Source organism: Berghia stephanieae, chromosome 10 (assembly GCF_034508935.2).
Source record: "Berghia stephanieae isolate SIO BIC M18660-M18661 chromosome 10, UCSD_Bste_1.3, whole genome shotgun sequence".
In the NCBI taxonomy this organism is placed as follows: Eukaryota; Metazoa; Mollusca; class Gastropoda; order Nudibranchia; family Aeolidiidae; genus Berghia; species Berghia stephanieae.
In genome coordinates this window covers 28,952,322-28,971,772 of record NC_088369.1, presented here as the reverse complement: position 1 = coordinate 28,971,772, position 19,451 = coordinate 28,952,322, and the positions used below count along the sequence as shown (strand labels likewise).

The following is a 19,451-nucleotide window of genomic DNA, read 5'->3' as shown; positions in this document are numbered from 1 at the left end:
ACAAAGGGGAATTGAGAACAAATAGGGATCAGATGTAGATTCCAAGAGCATACCACCAATGTACTTAGTTTGAAATCACCTACAAGTCTCATCCAGATACAAGCACAAAATCCAACAAAGAGGAACACACTCAAATGCTTACATTATACATTCAAAATAAAAATAATAATACATAACAGAGAGATGATTTACAAGGAAAAAAATATCATCTCCCAAAACAATAACTATGCATTTGACTGTTTCCCTCCCAGCTAGGATTCCGGCCAGTGCCAGGACAAAACCAAGCAATCTCATTCCTAGACAAAGATAGAAAGCATGTTGGATAACAGATATAAGGGGATAGAAGACACAGTATGTACCTCCCTGCCCGCAATGGGAGGTCAGGATCCCCACCCAGTGGCAAAAGTTTAAATGTGGTCTGAGACTATTTAAAGTATAAAACAAGCTTATATGCATAATTCTATGCAAATCCTCAAAACTGTATGAGAAAAATATTGGTGAAAACCGGCATCATATAAGCAACTGAAATGATAACTATAGTAGTAAATGTGATGCATCATTCATTCAGAAACACGGTCAACAGTTGGTGTACGACATGTGTGTATCAATGCTCACATCTTTTAAAAAATCGTATTAAATCCACTAAAATCGTATCCGCGTATTCGGGGTTAAAAAATCGTACTAAAATACGATCAAGCATACTGGTTGGCATGTCTGTAGACAGCAGCCAAGTCATACATGTACCAACTGTCGAACCCACAGTGATCGTGGCTGAGTATGAAACAGATGTAGATTCCAAGAGCACACTATCAGTGTTTGAGATCACCTTAAAATCTCACCCAGGCAACAGCACAAGATCCCACTAAGAGGAATACACTCAAATGTCTACAAATCATATGTTAAAAATACAAAATAACTGGATAACAGAGAGATGATTTACAAAAAAAAAATATATATATATATATCATCTCCCAAAAGTAACTAAACATTTGACTTGTTTCCCTCTCAGCCAGGGCCTGGACAAAACCAAGAAATCTCATTCCAAGACAAAGGCAGAAAGCATGTTGAAAAACAGAATTAGAGGGATAGAAGACACAATAAGTACCTCCTTGCCCACTATGGGAGGTCAGGAACCCCACCCAGGACACAAGACATGATGGTGGTCTGCGGAAGATTATCATTAATATAGTGGGACATGACTTCATTTCAAAGGGAAACCACTAAGTTGTGGGGAAATTCCCACCTATGATTATGATATTACAAGTTACTAACCTGACAAGTGGTTTGGCTTGCTCATTTTTAACTTCGCCTTCACTTGTCATGGCATCATCAATCCCATCAAAATCAAGACCAGATAGACTGTCAGCATCATCATACTCTGGAAACAGAAATAGAAACCTCCAGTGTGGGACCCCGCCATAAGAAACGTTATCAAAGCCACAAATGAAAAACAAGGCAGAAAATGAAAAGCATTTATAAACAAAATTGGGACACATGAACAAGAACAGAATATCAGATGTAAGCAAAGAAAGGAAGAATAGAAAACATTGAAAGCATAAGAATTAACATGGAGCTGTAGTCTAACAATTATAGAATTCTATAAACCTATACTAATACTATCGAAAAGCAAATGATAAATGTAGATGTGAATGAAAGTGATGAATGAGCGGTCGTCAAGCCCACCAAATGAATGTGATATGGGTGAGAGAAAAAATAACACATCACCATCACCTGGCAACTTCAGCAACTCACTCCCCTCTGTCGAAAAGTCAATCCACATCCTATGTTCAAGAGGTAAAACTTTCAAAAACTCTCATAAGAGGGGGAAAAAATATCCTACCCAACTTGAAGACATGAAAATATTCAAATCTAATTTTTTCTATAGATGTGAAAATATAAAAAGTAAAATGAAAGAAAGTTAAATAAGTAAAAGGGACTTGACAATTGACAACCTTAAACCGAGAATGAGATCGAACAAGGTAGCTGATAACTCCAAAGCAGGTTCAGGGTTGTAAACGTGTCAGACAATGTGCCCATCAAACTGGCTGTGAGGAATTAATGACACCACAACAGACAGTCGGAAAAGGCAAATTGAATGCACTGTCAAACTCCTCTAAATCCGGCTCAATCTGCAAACCTGAAAATTGGAAACACGTGGACGTTATGTAGTTGAACTATCGCCCATCTCAAGACTGTGATATGATTGACAACACATCACAAGCTTTGAGCAGGGAGATGAGAACACCATGGAAAGGAAAGAGAAAAAAAAATCATATATGAATAAAATAACCTAAAATACGGTATACAGTAATTAAGTAATATGTCCCAAGGGAAAATAAATACAGGATAAAATACAAATCATAAATCATAAACGTATTAATCCTTTGAACAAAATCTCATGGAAGGTGATTACAGAATCTCAGACACCCCATTCTAAAACTGTGATGCGATTACCAGAAAACGAATCACTAGTCATAAAACAGGATGACTGGAAAAAATATTTCCAAAAAGCTGCAAGAATATTATAATTAAGTTATCAGTTTATACAGTCACTGCAAAAACAATACTGTGCCCAAATGTCCCAGATGCCTTCTTTCTCCAGGTTCGTCAGTGGTCCACATGTCAACTCTTAACCATATTCTTCCCTTCACAAAGAATGCAACTTTCACGTGTTGAAATAAAACTACACTCAGCCCAACAACTGACTGTGATAAGAAATCTGAAGTTAACATATCACAATCCATTATTGAGAAGAGTGAAGAGGAATGAAGTGAATCACCTTATAACTATTTCATGCATCAACAAGACTTCAATAGTATTACATAAATCTAATCTTCAATTCAAATAGATAAAAATTCTGGACTAAGATGATGGGCATCAGCTCTAAAATGTTTCCTTTCAAAATGTAAAGAGAGCAAAAATTCTAAAATATGATGAATTTCCAGCAAGCAAACCCATCCCAAAGTCTGTGATACGAATCTTGTAAGAAATGTTTCACAATCATTGGAATAGAACAGACTGCCAGGTATTCAAATGTAACGATTTAGTATTAAAAAATATTACAACCATAAATGAAAACATCTAAAACTAAAAAAGGTTTTAAAAAATGATATCTTTTTATCTAAAATCTAAGAGAAACAAATTTTGTACATGACTGATGACATGTCACTGTAAAATGAGTGATGATCAGAACATAACTGAGAAGATAAATCTTGTTAAGTTGTTTAAATTCAACTAATCTAATACTTTCGACCAATCGCATTGCTAATAAAAAAAAACTGGACCAGATCTAGAAAAAATGAATTTAGAGCAAATTTCTTAGTCAAAATAGCAACCTACAATTTGTTCACCTCTCCATTTTCAAATAAAACCAGTCATCACATTGTAACACGAATCAACCAGACATGGTGAGCTTGAATGTAGTTCCAGTTTAGCAAAGATTACTTCCAAATTGTTCGCAATGAAAACCAACAGATGAAGCAACAACCCGACAAGCCCACTCAACTACTGTGATATGAGAATCATAAGACATATCAAAATAGACAAATGGGAACATCAGATCAGTTTAATAAAATTAGTCACGAAGAACAGGAGACTGATGAAAAAAAAAAGAGTAACATCAAAACATATTTATCAAACTTGCCCATACAGCAGATGCTAATAAAAACATTTAAGGCAAACCAAGGTTTATTCCTTGACTGCAATGAGCACTGACTTCAAAATCACCATTGTTCAATCCATAACTATTCAGTAGGCCGGCCATAATTGACAAAAACCACCATCACTCCCATTCATCGACTGTGATTTGAATTCAAAATAACAGATCACAAAAGATTAACAGGAATTACAGCAGCTAGGCATTATAATATAGATATGTATATACATTGAAGAGAAATACATGTGTCTTAGCATAAACAAGGCGATAGTATAAAACAGAGGACCCCATTCACAGGCTGTGATATGAGAAATCAACAAATCACAAGTCAATGAACAGGGACATCCATTTCCAGTAGAAACCAACGATGAATAAATTGCAAAATCGTGTAATCATGAATGTTCACCAATATAGTAATAACAAAAAGTCAGTTACTTCTTTCCACAATCCATTTTGAAATGGCACTGGGCATTATTGAATTTTTTAACTCTGAAAAATTCTCATCCTTAACACTTTTTTAAAAAATGTTATTGAAGTCATAAAACTAGGTTATATACATTGCCCTCAGTCACAACAATACTATACCAAGAGTTATAAGGCATTATAAGGCATGACAAAAATGAGTAAACACTTGTCAGAACAAAGAAAAAGCAGAATGTCAATACCATTCAAACTAATTAAATTAAGTATGAAACATCAATGTGGCAGTTTGACAAAAACCCAAATGTGAATGATACCGTGACAGAATCAATGAAGTGTGATGTCAGATGAAGCGTTGAAAAGAAAACAGGGAGATAGGATTGGGGGAAGCAGAGAGAGAGAGAGAGAGAGAGAGAGAGAGAGAGAGAGAGAGAGAGAGAGAGAGAGAGAGATATATATATAGAGAGAGAGAGAGAGAGAGAGAGAGAGAGAGAGAGAGAGAGAGAGAGAGAGAGAGAGAGAGAGAGAAAGAGAGAGAGAGAGAGAGAGAGAAAGACAGACAGAGACAGAGAGAGAGAGAGAGAGAGAGAGAGAGAGAGAGAGAGAGAGAGAGAGAGAGAGAGAGAGAGAGAGAGAGAGAGAGATACAATGCAAGAAAAAAAAAAGACATAACATCACAGATAATTGATGCATCCATAAAAACAGCCTGACATACCAGCCTTAGTATCTACTGTTTCAGTATCCATATCCACTGCAGGAAGGTCATCATCTTCAATTTCCACCTTAACATCCACATCAATCTCAACTCTTTTCTCAGGAGATGCTGGCTCAACAGATTTAATGACACGATGAACGGTCTTGTCAGCATAGGACAGTTCTCTTTTAGCAGGTTTGGATGCTGGACTTTTCCTGACAGGGAGAGGAGAGGGTTTTGAAAATGCAGGCGGCTTCTTGACTTCTGCGTTGAATGGATTGTAGGGTCTAGATGAAGAAGAAAAATTATTTGAAACATGAAAATAATGAAATTTTTAGGACGAAAATATTAGAAATAAATTTAGAATCCCATAATTCACAAAGGAATTTAAATTTGATTTGAAAAATAAAAAAAAATTTTTTTTTAATTACTAGTGCTTTTGCAATATCCTTTACAATGTGTTGGGAAAAAAAAAGGATGAAATAATTATCTTGTTTCAAGATGGTTCACTTAAGTGGAAAACTTATTCCTTACTTTTTTGCCTTTTGCCCAGAACTTGAGCCTTGAGTTTTATTTCCAGAGGAAGAAGAGTCTGATATCTTTCCCATCAAGCCCTCCAAAATGTCATCATTGGTCAAGGTGGCTTCTCTCTAGAGAAATACAGTTTGAAAGAATATGTCAATGATTGGCACCATCTGAAACTCGGACGGAAAAATATCCACAATTAAATTAATACAGTAAATTGAAATCCGAGATATTGTTAAAACACATCAGTCTGTTAAAGAACAATATTTTGCTATAAATCAGTCACAGCTGCCATTGTTAAGTTGATTTAGGCTGATTCTCCTATTTTTCCCATAAAAAAAAAACATTTTCATCATGTGAAACTATCAAAAACTATAAACAGTAACATTTGTTGAATTTATGGAGATTTATCAAGCTAGGACGGGGCTCCCAATAGCATCACATGCAAAGGAATTTGGATATATCAAGTTTTTTCTGACCCCCTTAGCCATCCAACAGTGATTGGGCAGCTAGGTGTTAGATCTGATGGAAAGTAATTTGCGATAACATCCTGTTCGAAGGGTTGCAAGCAACTGCCATTGTCTATTTCATGCAATAGAAACGATGATAAACTCCACCGTCATGGGTATAATGGCTCCTATCAATGTAGTAGAGAGTTTGAAGACCCTGTAAATCCTAAAACTACTATCTGTCTGGCTTCAACGCTTCCACCTTTTGTTCTACAAACTTCTTGTAACATTTAAGCATATTTGGCCAATTATCATGACTATATGACATGACCATCAACGAACAAAACTTCATGAGATTTGAAAAAAAAGGTGAAGAAATTGCAATGGGAGTTTTAGCAAATACCATTGGTAGATTTCCAAACAAAAGTCCCCATTCTAAAACTGTGATATGATCATGGCAACAAACACATCACAATTCCAGAAAAGGAACTTTCATCTGCAGTTCCATGTCGGCTGCATAAGTTGCATATGTCTTGTAGATAGACCCATAAAAAGCAAAAGTGTGGTGTGTAAGTTGCTTGAAGTTTGAAAGATTTTTTTTTTTTAACGAGGGGAGGTCACAATGACTGTGATATGACAACACAATACACATCATCGCCAATGCAACACAACCTCATTTCTTCTAAAAGCTATCTTGGCACATCATAATCAATGCAAAAACTCATTTCTTCAGAAATCTAACTGACACATCGCCAATGCAATACAACCTCATTTCTTCTATATAACCTCTTGGATCATAAAGGTAAAAAAAAAAGTTGAAATAGACATCTAGAAACAATTTAAAAATAAAAATAAGAAGGCAGAGAGGAGAAGCGTAGAAATCCTAAATAAAACATTCATCATAAACTTCTTCAAAGAAATTCTACATAAATAAAATCCAACATTAAACTCTACAACAGACCTTACATTACTTAGATATACACAATAAAACACCATAAACTCTCTCCTATATGGGTCCTAACCAACAAAAATTTAACTTTTTCAGACTACCTGCTACAAAATCACAACAGATAATCTGAATGGAAATACAATGCAAGCATGGCAATAAGCTGTGCAAAGCAAAATAGATATGGATAACAAAAACAAAGGGTAAGTCACAATGACTGTGATATGAATGAATTTTACAATTCACAACCATTCTAACCCAACCTCCACTTGTTCTTTTGCACAATTTGTCACGTGATCACTTAGCATGCCACTCACTCCAAGCAGAAAAATTCAATTTTACCAGTTGTCACATAGTCATACAAAACAAAGTTTTCACAGCACTTTTATTCTTACAAACAACAGCGGCAACGTTTGAAAGGAGACATGAGTGTACCAAGTACCAAAATAGAAAAGCGTAAAAGCAGATAAAATGGAGGCCAACAAAAAACAATAGAAATCAAGCAGTATTTAGGATTTATAAGACAATGAGGCAAGCACGGCCAACAAAAGCAAGGGGCAATAAAACTGCGCAGGGATAGATTCAAAAATTAATTTAAAAGACAGAACAGACATGAAATACAGATCTCCACAACAGAAAGCATGTTTAGAAGAATTTTTAAAAAGAGAGAGTCACAGTGACTGTGATATGGACCGTTACATTTCACAACCACTTTAACCTAATCTCCTTTTTTGTCTCTGTATCCTTATATAGAATGATAAATAATCTTTTTCATCCATGTTATAAAAAGATGAACACTGATAAAAAAGAGGGATAGTCACAATGACTGTGATACGATCACATCAGTAACACATCACAATCATTCTAACCTTACCTCCATCCAAGTGTACACATCACATTCAATGTTGTACAAGCTCAATTTTCAAAGGAAATATACCAACCAAACATAACAGTACTTATGTTTTTAAGCAAGAAAACGTGTTAAAATATAAAATCAAAGGAACTACACAAGTTGAACAAACAATGACAAATTAGTAATTAGTACGACCATGAATACCTCTTGTCAAAGTTAACAGTACAACAGAAACCAGCCACTTAAGCTGATCAGGAAACAGCGGCCAAATGGCCACTACAATGCACAATACCGTCACAACCCAAAACAGCAGTTTTAATTTGCAAGTCCAAAAAAAAAAAAAAATAACAAAAAGCATAATCCTGAGACATGCAATGTCATATCGACAGATATAAACAACCCCAACTTTTCTTTTTTTTCTTCCAGATTGCCAAATAAGGGCAGTTGGCAACTATGCAAAAAATGTTCCGAACCAGATCCAAATGGGAATGATATAAAAGTAGAGGTAAAGTCACAATGACTGTGATACGATCAACAGTAAACGCATCACAACCATTCTAACCCAGCCCACACTTTGTTACACATGTAATGCTTTACAAGTTCCGAATTTAATTATAACAAATACAGTGGCCAAATGTGTAAATCGCAGATAGCATAGATGAGAGTGACCGGGGTGTCAAGCAAAGCCAATCCTCCAGCCTACAGGACATGAATATTTTTTTTAAAAACAGAGGTAAGGTCACAATGACTGTGATACGACCAACAATAAACGCATCACAACCATTCTAACCCAGCCTACATTTTGTTCCAATATGTAATGCTTAAAGACTTCCAAATGTAAATAAAATAAACACAGTGGCCAAACATGTAAATTGCTGACTGAGCATAAAGGAGGAGGGGGGGGGGGGGGGGGGGGAGAGTCAAGCAAAGCCAATCCAGCCTACAGGACATGAATACTTTTTTAAAAACAGAGATAAAGTCACAATGACTGTGATACGTTCAACAATAACGCACCACAACCATTCTAACCCAACCTCCACTTTGATAACCATCCCATCCCATCCAATGCTAAACAACCTCCAATATTTGTGACAATACTTAAACAATACAAAACAAGACACCTTGTTTGTTTTTTGGGGAGTTATGTTGCTTACAACACTCCGAGGACATTTTCCTTCCCGTTAAAATGAATATGGGAAAGTCAAATAAGAAATGGGAAGAGGAGGAGTTATGTTACAAGTGCAAAGTAAACTAATCAACCTAAAGTAAAGACAGGACATGAATATTTTTTTTAAAAACAGAGGTAAGGTCACAATGACTGTGATACGACCAACAATAAACGCATCACAACCATTCTAACCCAGCCTACATTTTGTTCCAATATGTAATGCTTAAAGACTTCCAAATGTAAATAAAATAAACACAGTGGCCAAACATGTAAATTGCTGACTGAGCATAAAGGAGGAGGGGGGGGGGGGAGAGTCAAGCAAAGCCAATCCAGCCTACAGGACATGAATAATTTTTTAAAAACAGAGATAAAGTCACAATGACTGTGATACGTTCAACAATAACGCACCACAACCATTCTAACCCAACCTCCACTTTGATAACCATCCCATCCCATCCAATGCTAAACAACCTCCAATATTTGTGACAATACTTAAACAATACAAAACAAGACACCTTGTTTGTTTTTTGGGGAGTTATGTTGCTTACAACACTCCGAGGACATTTTCCTTCCCGTTAAAATGAATATGGGAAAGTCAAATAAGAAATGGGAAGAGGAGGAGTTATGTTACAAGTGCAAAGTAAACTAATCAACCTAAAATAAAGACAGGAATACAAAAGCAGAAGCAAGGTCACCGACTATGATACAACCCCCCGTAACGCACCAAAAATTCTAATCAAACTATTTTTATACACATTTAACACTCCACAATCCCAACAATTGTTATGCACAAACCACAACAAACCTTAAACAGAAAATATTTTGTAAAATAAGCATAGTTAACAGGAAAGGGGAACATAAGGTTTCAAAGCAAAGCTTTAAAAAGATATGGAACAGTGCACATGGTGACAAAAAGCGAAAGAAGGAAAATTCTGAAGATTACCCTGTAAGTCCCATTTTTAATAAACTAGAGGAATTGAGATAAATTGACACTCTAGCCAATTTATGGAGATGGGAAACTGCACCTGTTTGTTCCACCACACATCAAGTTAAAAACACATCACTTGTGAGTGTACTTTTATTTTTTTAATGCAACAATAAACTCCAAAAAATCAAACCTTGAACACTAAAAACAGAGAGAAAGTCACAGTGACTGTGATATGATGTCTCAACATATCACAACCACTGAGACCGACACTCCATTTATCATTGTAGGCAATTATCACAAGATAACAATTTTTTTTAAAAACCTGACTACATCCACAAAGAAAATGGCAGCCATCCCTGAAAGTAAATAAATCGGCAGGCATAGGAAACAAATGACAATTCACACCGTCACTTTCATAGACCCATTTTTTAAAACTAAGATAATTCATAAATGACATCCAAAAGGCAAGTGCAAAAAATTGGATAAAAGAAAAGGTATGGCCAATAAATGTAAAATTTGGAAGTGAGTAGTCAGAAATTCTATCTGGATTGAATGCAAAAGTCTTGATCAGCCTTGATGCTCTTTGCGCTGTGCTTGAAGTCATGCTTCACAAGATATTGTCTGTACATATTTACAACTAAATAAATACCTCAGATTTTCTCTTGGTTGAAGTTGATGCAGCTGCAGCAAACATGGTCTTGATATCCTGCTTGGGCTTCGCCCCAGGTCGTACAATGTTCTTGTTCTTTTTCTTTTCATCCCTTTTCTTTCCTGGGATGTAAAAAATAAAGATATTAAATGTAGAAAAAAAAATTAATATAAGGATAAGAAAGAAAAAAAACTAACATGCCAGATCAAACTTAGTTTCTGTCATGGAGTCCGCAACATTCACCACAAAGGAGCAAAAAACTCAAAAAACCTGCAGACTGAGCGGTTCAAGACATTTTATGAAAAGGCCTGCAGCCAGTAGATTTTTTTGTTTTGTTTTTTAAGTAAAGGCAATATAACCCCCATATAGGTACAATGAATTAACTGACTTTATCCGTGGCTACACCACAGACCTATTTTGGCTACACCAATAAAACTAAAGTCAACAAGGGAAAAGGGCTAAAGTTGACTCTTATCAAAATATATTTGGCAGATTTAAAGAGTCTGAAAGTAGACAGATACCTGCTAGGAACCACATTTGAATTCAATATAATCAACAGTAACATTCATTATCATTATTTATAAATATAACTGATAATTATTTTGATGATTATGGAAGACATTATTTTCGCAAGAAAGGACAATTCAGTGGTGATAATGACAATTTGTCAAAAAGGGAGCGAGTAAAATGTATCGATCCATCAGTCAAACTCAAAACAAAATGCAAAAACAATGTATAGTATCATCGTTAAGTTACATAACACTTTAACTATTATTAGTATTGTACATTCACTCTTCGCATTAGACAAATTTAATTTTAGAAAATATATGATTTGTCCTTTCCACAAAACAATTTTAAAGGCCTACAATATTACTAATAAAGTTTGCAACATCAAGAAATGATGAAAAACTTTGGCCGGAGAGTATCTGTTTTTACTTTACAAAGCAGGCTACAATCTCTAGTGGTTATGATTTATAATAATTTGTAAAATATATCTAACAAAGTCTGAATAGTTTATGAATTGATCATTTTTCTGTTGTGATGAATTCTACTGAGAGAAGGGTTGCCATCTCAAGAGACAAAAATTGACTGAACTTTTATGCAAACACATGGGCCAACCCATTTCTAAGTGCTGAACTCCAGTAAAAAGAAATTATGTACTTACTTTTTCCCACTCAGCAGGTGATTGGAAAATATACTGAGGGTTTATAACATACTGAATTCTGTAAATATTAATATACGGAAAATTGATACCCTGGGGGGAGGGAGGAGGGAAGCCGATAAGCGCCCATACTATCTATTACAGAGAAAAAGCCACATGTGTACATCCATCAACCCCCATCGGACATTAACTAACCAGACCACCACTAGTTTTGTGTTAATTTTGACATTTGGTATCAGTCTCGTCTAGTCTGACATCACAAAAACAGGAGTGTCACCAAAATTTCCACAAGTGTCAAAATATGATTTAAGAAATGAGAGTAATTTTTTCTCCCTGGCCACCATGCTTTCTCCTACAATCTTTATAGGCTGGCATCTGGCCACAGACAGCAATCTACCATGCATGCATTCACCGACTTTAACAGCATCCTTTAATTTTAAGTACAGCTGAAACTCACTTGCATCAACAGAAGAAGGAGCATCAATATCCATCTCGTCATCAAAAATTTCTCTGCCATCTTCGACGTATCCTGCACCATCTAGATCGTAGAAACAGAACCAATATTGTTAATTCAAAAAACGTTCTGCACATTAAATCATTTAATAATTGAAAATCATAATTCAAAAGTAATCTAATCAATCTTGGAACTTATTCAAAGCTCCTGATGAACAGATCTACCAATGTTCCCAACCAAAAACAACATGAAATATAAATACAAAATCATTCTGTAACTCAATAAGGCGTAGAGAGATAGGTTTGTCTAGTTTGTTTTTTATCTATCCTCATACTCATACTTCCAATTACTCATAAAATTCAGAAATTCTTGATTTCAGATCAAAAAACCTAAATAGAAGCAAGTGTATGCTTCCATAACAATAACCCATTAGCATACAGACCAACAAGTCTCACAACAACAGGTTGAAGTTCCTATACATCACTGCCCAGTGGTTGCCAGAAAGTTATAGTGTCTATCTTTTTACCACTCCCATACTTATCATGAGCTAGTTTATAAGACAAGTAGATAATATAACTGAACATTATCAAAAACCAATAGAAATCAAGATAAAATTAACTCAAATATTAAGCCTAAATCAGTACAATGTCTGCTGCCATTTATGAATTAATAATGCTTAATTTCTAATCAGTCTTTCAAAAATTTTAATGAAAAGATACCTCAAAGTTATCTGCCGTCACAAGACACAAATGGGCAGATGAGATTAAATAAAATCAATGAATAAAAATAGTAAATAGGATTTATACTGGTGATCAGTTGTGGTGGAGGAAAAAACAAGTAAATTCTACTTCTAGAAGAAGAAGAAGAAGAAGAAGAAGAAGAAGAAGAAGAAGAAGAAGAAGAAGAAGAAGAAGAAGAAGAAGAAGAAGAAGAAGAAGAAGAAAAAGAAGAAGAAGAAGAAGAAGAAGAAGAAGAAGAAGAAGAAGAAGAAGAAGAAGAAGAAGAAGAAGAAGAAGAAGAAGAAGAAGAAGAAGAAGAAGAAAAAGAAGAAAGGCGAAAGACAGAAGGAAGAAGAAAAAAAGAAAGAAAGAAGGAAGAAGAAGAAAAAAAAAAGAAGGAAGAAGAAAAAAGAACTACTTTTCCTCCCCATTGCTTAAATTGATTTTTGCAACTGCAAAAATGATAACATTTCACCGATAGCATCACCATGATTGGTGATACTATCAGACTATCAAGTCAAGGGTCACGATCGAAATGAAACAATGAAACTGAAGCTTGGTTTGGCACAACAGTTAACAGTCGACACAGCAGATGCAACCAGGGCAGAACAGGTTACAATGGCCTAGGCTAAGTACAGCTAGACTCCTGTGTCCGTCTTACTTAAGGATGGCTAACCCCTTTGTTTCAAAAAACTTATCCCTCCAGTTCATATGAGTGGAAAACAAACAAATTTGTTTTATTTTCAATCATGGTGAACTCCATACTGATCTTTCAGTGATAAGAATAGAATCTTACCATCATCAACAATCCAATCATCATCCTGCCTCTGTCGCACCAATTCAGAATACTCTCCTTCATCAACTATGTCATAGATATTTTTCTCCTCCTCAATCTGAAAAAGCAAAAGGCACTGATCAAAATCTTGCTCTTAAACTTAAATAATTACTATCATATACTATCTGTCACAGTAAAGGTTGTTCACAATTATCTTATTAAATTATATTTTATTAAGAACTGAATTCATCTCACTCCAGTTATATTTCAGTAGGCTTAGATAAACTTTACCTTCTAATATTAGATCGTCTTTCCTTTTATAGCCTTCCCTCGAATTAATTTGTAATTAGTGAATACTTTTCGTTCTACATTCTGTCACGTAGCCACTTATTATAAAAGCTGATAGGTCTAACATTCTACACTCACTTCTCTCTACAATCTATGCCGGACGGCCAGTCGCTCCATTCCTCATATATATTTGAAGATTTTTATCTTTTGGTACTTTGTGGATATTTTATCTCCACCATCAAGACGCCGGAGCTTTTACCTTTGACGGTGTAATACTCAACATTTTAAGGATCAAACCTGAGCCCTCTGCCGAAGAAATACCTGAATAACCCCTTCCCAACTACCTGGAAGTGGAACTTTACGAGCCTGAGCCCGTTATCAGAGGAATATAGAACCCACGCCTGTCAACTGCCTGGAAACGTAACATTACGAACCAGACATATCATCATAAGTTACGTAATATATTCACATTTCTATTTGTAACTACCACAATCACTATTTATCTCTTTTAATTAAATTTCATCTTTCTTTCTATTTCATCTTAAACAAATCGTTAATTGTTTTTCATTTATAGTAACTAGTAAATTCTGGGGCCTCATTCTACATATCTTTATGCATAGTCGAGTAGCTCTTTACTCACTTGAGACCATGACACTATCCACCTAGAATTGTAGTTAAAATAGGTAGTCTGATTCCAGACAGGTGCCGATTAGCCATTGGAAAATTGAAGCGCTAGTTTGGGTTAAAATTTAAATAACAAAATTTCACATATTTTTCAACGTATCTGAACGGTTCTGATATCAATTTAAAGAGCAGAGATCAAGCTTTATTTTAACGTGATAGAAATCAATTATGGTACATTATGTCAAAAATTATAATTTGATAAAAATTACGTCATTTTAAAACATTTGCATTTTTCTTCAAAATTGAGATAGCAAAAAGAGAAAAGAAAATGCATCTAGATAATCAAATTATCTATATGTCTATGTCAAATTTCATCAAGATTGAAGGCCACAAATGACCAACCCTCTTTTCTCTATGCTAAAGTCCCATTTCAATCAGTAGTCACCTTGTCCAGTGGGGGAATTTTCAGTCACAGATTTTGAGCTTTTTGCAATAGTAAATTTTGAGCAATAAAATCATAATTTTGGAACAGTTTATCCTAGATCAAAAGGTAAGGTATCATAGGGCCTATCTGTATATGTAAAAATTAATTATAAATTTTTACTTTTGAAAAAATATCAAACTACCTAGTTAAAATCATCCAACATAATGAAACATATATAAACTCTTTGTAGCGGAAAAAGCCAAAGAATCTAAATGAATAGTAAACAGCAAGCTCATGTGAGCAAAACAATGGCAGAAAACTAATTTGCGCGGGAATTAATCGGCTACTTACCAATGTTCCTTATAATTAGGTACTAGACCTGTAAATGAGCTCTATAAAAATTGACTGAAACTCTTCGACAAACTGAAGATTCAATTATTTTTTTAAAAATAAGGGCATCATTGGAGAGGAGAGTGATAAATACAATATATTAAAATAGTGGGTGTTATTTCTTACTGGAAGTATGATTGCCACAATTTGATGTAGAAGGAATGCTAAATAAGCATGTCATTCATATAGGTAAAGATGACTTCATCAAAGTCATATTCCTGCCTCTGGAATTTTTTTGACATAGTCAGAAAAATAATCACCATTATCATCTTTAACTTCAAGCCATGACCAATTGAATTTATTCCTCACATCTTTATCGATAATCGACAAGTCTGAATTGCGATCCACGAACAGCTTAGGCATTGTGAGAACATTAAAATAATGTAGCAATGAGCAAACTTGATTTTCAATCAGTAAATGACAGAAAAAATAACTTAAATAAATATGACTTCTGGTCAATACACTGAATTATTAAGTAGAATTATCAAGAAGAAACTTCAGCAGGCGTAGCGGAAAAATTCAAAGAATCGAAATGAAGGCAAATCGCCACAAAACAGCAAGCTCGCTTGGGCTTGAGCAAAACAATGGCAGAAAACGTCCTGATTTGCACGGGAATTAATTAGGCTACTTACCATTGTTCCTTATAATCAGGTACTCAATCAGTGAAGAAACGGTCAACCAGTTTGTTTACAACGTGAGGCAATCGAGATGCGTTTGTAGCAATCATATAACTTTCGATTTGAAAGTGTCTACAATTAGTTTCCGACGATCGCATTTCACTTTTTCATTATTTTACTTTCTACCAGGTCAATGTGGTCAATTTTGGCTTAGACTAAACAGCAGCTCAGTTAAAATTGGCTAGCATTGGGATCACAACAGGTTTGGAAAGTGAAAAAATAAGTTCATGAAGGATGTGTGAAAATACACTGGGATGTGTTCAGACAATTATAAAAAGCATCACTTAGCCTTGGCAATATATCCATTGTTAATATAAACGGCCGGCCCCATGAGCTGTGCATATCCCTGTGGAACATTCCTAATTACTTTACGGTTATTCAACTATGAATCATGAATTCTTTCTTTCTTCAGTTCCTTCTGTACAATATTTGAATTCGACAAATTGACTGAGAATTTACAGGTCTATATAAAGCTTAATAAAGTATGCATGACAGAAAATCATTCATTTGATTTATTAAAATAAGGATAGATATAATCCAGATTTCAAAACCTGGATGCCAGAAAGTATTTTCATACTGATATACAACATTAATAAGATTGTCAAATTCTGCCTTTTTGAACACAAATAAATAGCATTACTACGACAATTTAAAACAATCTGTGAAAAGATATACCTCATATTTATTCTTAACTCCTTCTTCCTTTGCTTTTTTCAATTTTTCAAATGCAGAAAGACGGCCTTTTTTATCAATCTTCTGTCTCCGTGAACGACTTTGAGCAAGAGAGAAGTTCCCAGCATCTGAAAGGAAGAAGCTTAAGATATTTCAAACCTGTAAATGCTGAAAATAGAATAGTCTGCAACATTTTTCAAACTCAAGTTTGTATTTTACACCACAAAGCGATCAAAATCTTCTAGCTTTTTTAATTTCAAATGCAAATGTAAAAAGTAAAAGGAAGGACTGCAAACCTTAATACAAGTACAAGAAAAGTGTATATGCTTGCCAATAGAGTGAGATTTCGAGATTTAGAACAAAAGTACAATTTGTGATCCAACTCGCCCATTAGAAAGTTGTGACTGGAAACAGTTGTTCGTGTTTAGGGGAAGGGGGGGGGTTCAGTTAAAGATGCATAACTTTGTTATGAAGAGGAATATCGCAGACATTTTGGTATCATTTTTTTTTTATATTAAGTTAAGATGTGGCAATTTTCAATTGCGTATATTTTTTTATTATTTACAGAGTGTTTCTAAAATAAAAACATATGCCTTTAGAATAACATCTAAACTTTATTCATGACAAATTTCAGGGCTCTATATCTATGAGCAGACACTTTTTAACTCTGTGCCAAAATGCCAGGTCTTCATTATCTTCTCATAATGGCTGCCCAATCATATTACCCAAAATTTTGTCCATAATAGCTTCATTACTATCATTTACTATGTTTATATTTGTAATACATACTTTCCAATTTATTTTTATTTTTCATTTTTTTAAATTTGTTTTCTTTGTAAAGTCCGATATTAGTAAAATCGATATTTAAAAAATACCAATTGATTTTTGCCATCAAGTCATCAAGTTTCTGTCCCATATATTTGTTTCCAGTTGTATACACATTCTAAAGGTCTTAATAATTACGGTAAGAAGTTCTTTCGGTTATAAATCTTGACAACCCACACCACAGAGGAGGGGGGGGAATTATATTGTCAATTCAAGGGATATAGTAAAGTAATAGCAATGATAAACCCAAGCTTGTGCTAGTGAGAAGGGTAAAGAAGACCAAAATAAAATGAACGATGCAATTTTTTTTTTAATGATCAATATAAATTCAATAACAATAATAGCAAACAACCTGAAATATATTTTGCAGGAAGCATAGAGAATGCCAAACAAACCTTACGACTACGAGAGACGAGATAAAAAAAAAAAACTTTTTTAAATTAAACATTTAGATCCCCATGAAAATAAACGGTGGTGGGTACTTACAATTACAATACAAGCAGGAAAAAAAGCATAAAAGTTTGGATATTACTCTACACAATGCTACTAACACAAAGCTAAAAAAAAAAAAGACCAAAATCACGAAGCCTGCACTGGTAGTGATCGTGATAGCCGAGAGAAGTTGTTGTTGTTATTGTTATAGTCAAGTTATAGCGGTTTTTAGTTTCCCGTGCCGTATCTAGAAAATATTGGACCATTGATGAAATGCCGTGAAAAAATTTTCAAAACTCGATTTACTACACGCACATAGTAATTGACACAGCAATAAATGTTCAATACTTTTCTTATCACGCTCAAACAAAGGCGGTTCCGTCCGAACAAAGAATGCTAGAGAAATCGATACTCAGTAAAAACAAACAAAAAGTTCTTAACAAAGATGACAACACATGCACAATAAATAAACAACTTCCATTCGATCCAGAAAATGTATCAATTGTTTGCACCATTATATCTAAAATATTCAGCCAACAATTCAATTTTTTAAAATCAAAAAATAAATTCAAGGAGATTCCGTCATCTTCTCATCCTTTCTTACCCTGCGCAAAAAGCTGACAAAGCTCTGAAGTTGAGTCATCAAGATTATCAAGGTCTAGGACCATCGCGCATGGCCATGGTGATTTTAGTAATTTTAACTTAAACAGTCATAAAAACGACAGAAATCTTAAATTATAGCACACAAGAAAAACCACCATAAAATATGATAATTGCTACATAAATTGCAGTATATTACAGATAAATAAGCACAACGTACCGTTATTTTCTGGAGCAGTGTCAGTTTCCTTTGTGGGCGCCATTTTCCCGCAGTTTTTCTTTGTGTTTCGCGCGAGCGAGAAGGGCTGACAACTCTTTCCACTAGGCTTAAGGGGAGGGGAAGAATGGGAGAGTTAGGTACCCTCGGAGATGAGTCTTTGTTGTGATCAGAGATTCTGATACTAAAAATAGATTGAACCGCGTGATGACACATTTTACAGTAGAAGCAAGCGGTATCAACACATTAAGTCTTACTAATAATAACGGCAGTTGTTTGAGCCAATGAATTGCAGTCATCAGAATTCTTCGACCGATATCAATATCCAGTAAATGATACTAATAATTCTCAACAGTTGTTTTATATGCCAATCAGTAATCTTAACATTTAGAATTCACACAAGTAAAAAACGTAGTAAGCAACTTACCTTCCTCAAAAAACTAACTTCATGATCAATCTCAGCGAGGTTTTCGAGAAAACCAAGCAAGGAAAATTCACTTTGCTGTTCTTGAACTGATTAGTGATTAACATTTATTTTCAATTCCGAATGATGAGTATAGTATAACTAACTTGGTCAGCAGGAAATATTTCCCGCCAAAAATCAATCATGCGGAAAGTAGGCACGCTTCCAATCGCCCTTCTGTTTTTGCACACTGCCACAACAAAACCTGTCTGTGATGAGTGGGGCTAAATCAAGCGAGACGTCCTAGTGGGAGGGGCTAGATTTATGACGAGGCTCGAAGGAGAAAGAGAAAGAATCAGGGAGCCTTGTGGTAAAAATAGGTATGAGATCACCTTAGTTGTGGGGGGAGGGGGTGCCGAAGGAAGCAACTAAAAAAAAAAAGCATATTATGGGGATAACGTTCCGTTATACGCTAAACTGTCGTAGATGGATGCTGTGGGTG

General features: G+C 34.9%; 1 protein-coding gene across 3 annotated transcripts in view; it reads right to left on the bottom strand.

Moving 5' to 3' along the window:
• LOC144980938 (DNA polymerase alpha catalytic subunit-like) overlaps positions 1–19,198 on the bottom strand; it is a 68,573-nt gene extending 49,375 nt beyond the window's left edge. For 2 of the 3 annotated variants that reach the window (XR_013646989.1, XM_078928917.1), the window contains exons 1-8: positions 18,334–18,412; positions 16,476–16,600; positions 13,419–13,515; positions 11,907–11,987; positions 10,288–10,409; positions 5,304–5,419; positions 4,791–5,056; positions 1,273–1,378 (exon numbers count right to left, since the gene is read on the bottom strand). Coding sequence is in view for 2 of the 3 variants with exons in the window: in XM_078928917.1 (XP_078785043.1) it covers positions 1,273–1,378; positions 4,791–5,056; positions 5,304–5,419; positions 10,288–10,409; positions 11,907–11,987; positions 13,419–13,515; positions 16,476–16,600; positions 18,334–18,397 (977 nt within the window). In the remaining variant the exon portion in view is untranslated. Of the gene's footprint in view, positions 1–1,272; positions 1,379–4,790; positions 5,057–5,303; positions 5,420–10,287; positions 10,410–11,906; positions 11,988–13,418; positions 13,516–16,475; positions 16,601–18,333; positions 18,413–18,549; positions 18,656–18,973 lie in introns of those variants that run through there. The other variant, XM_078928918.1, reaches the window with a different exon arrangement.
• Between the last annotated feature and the right edge of the window lie 253 nt (positions 19,199–19,451).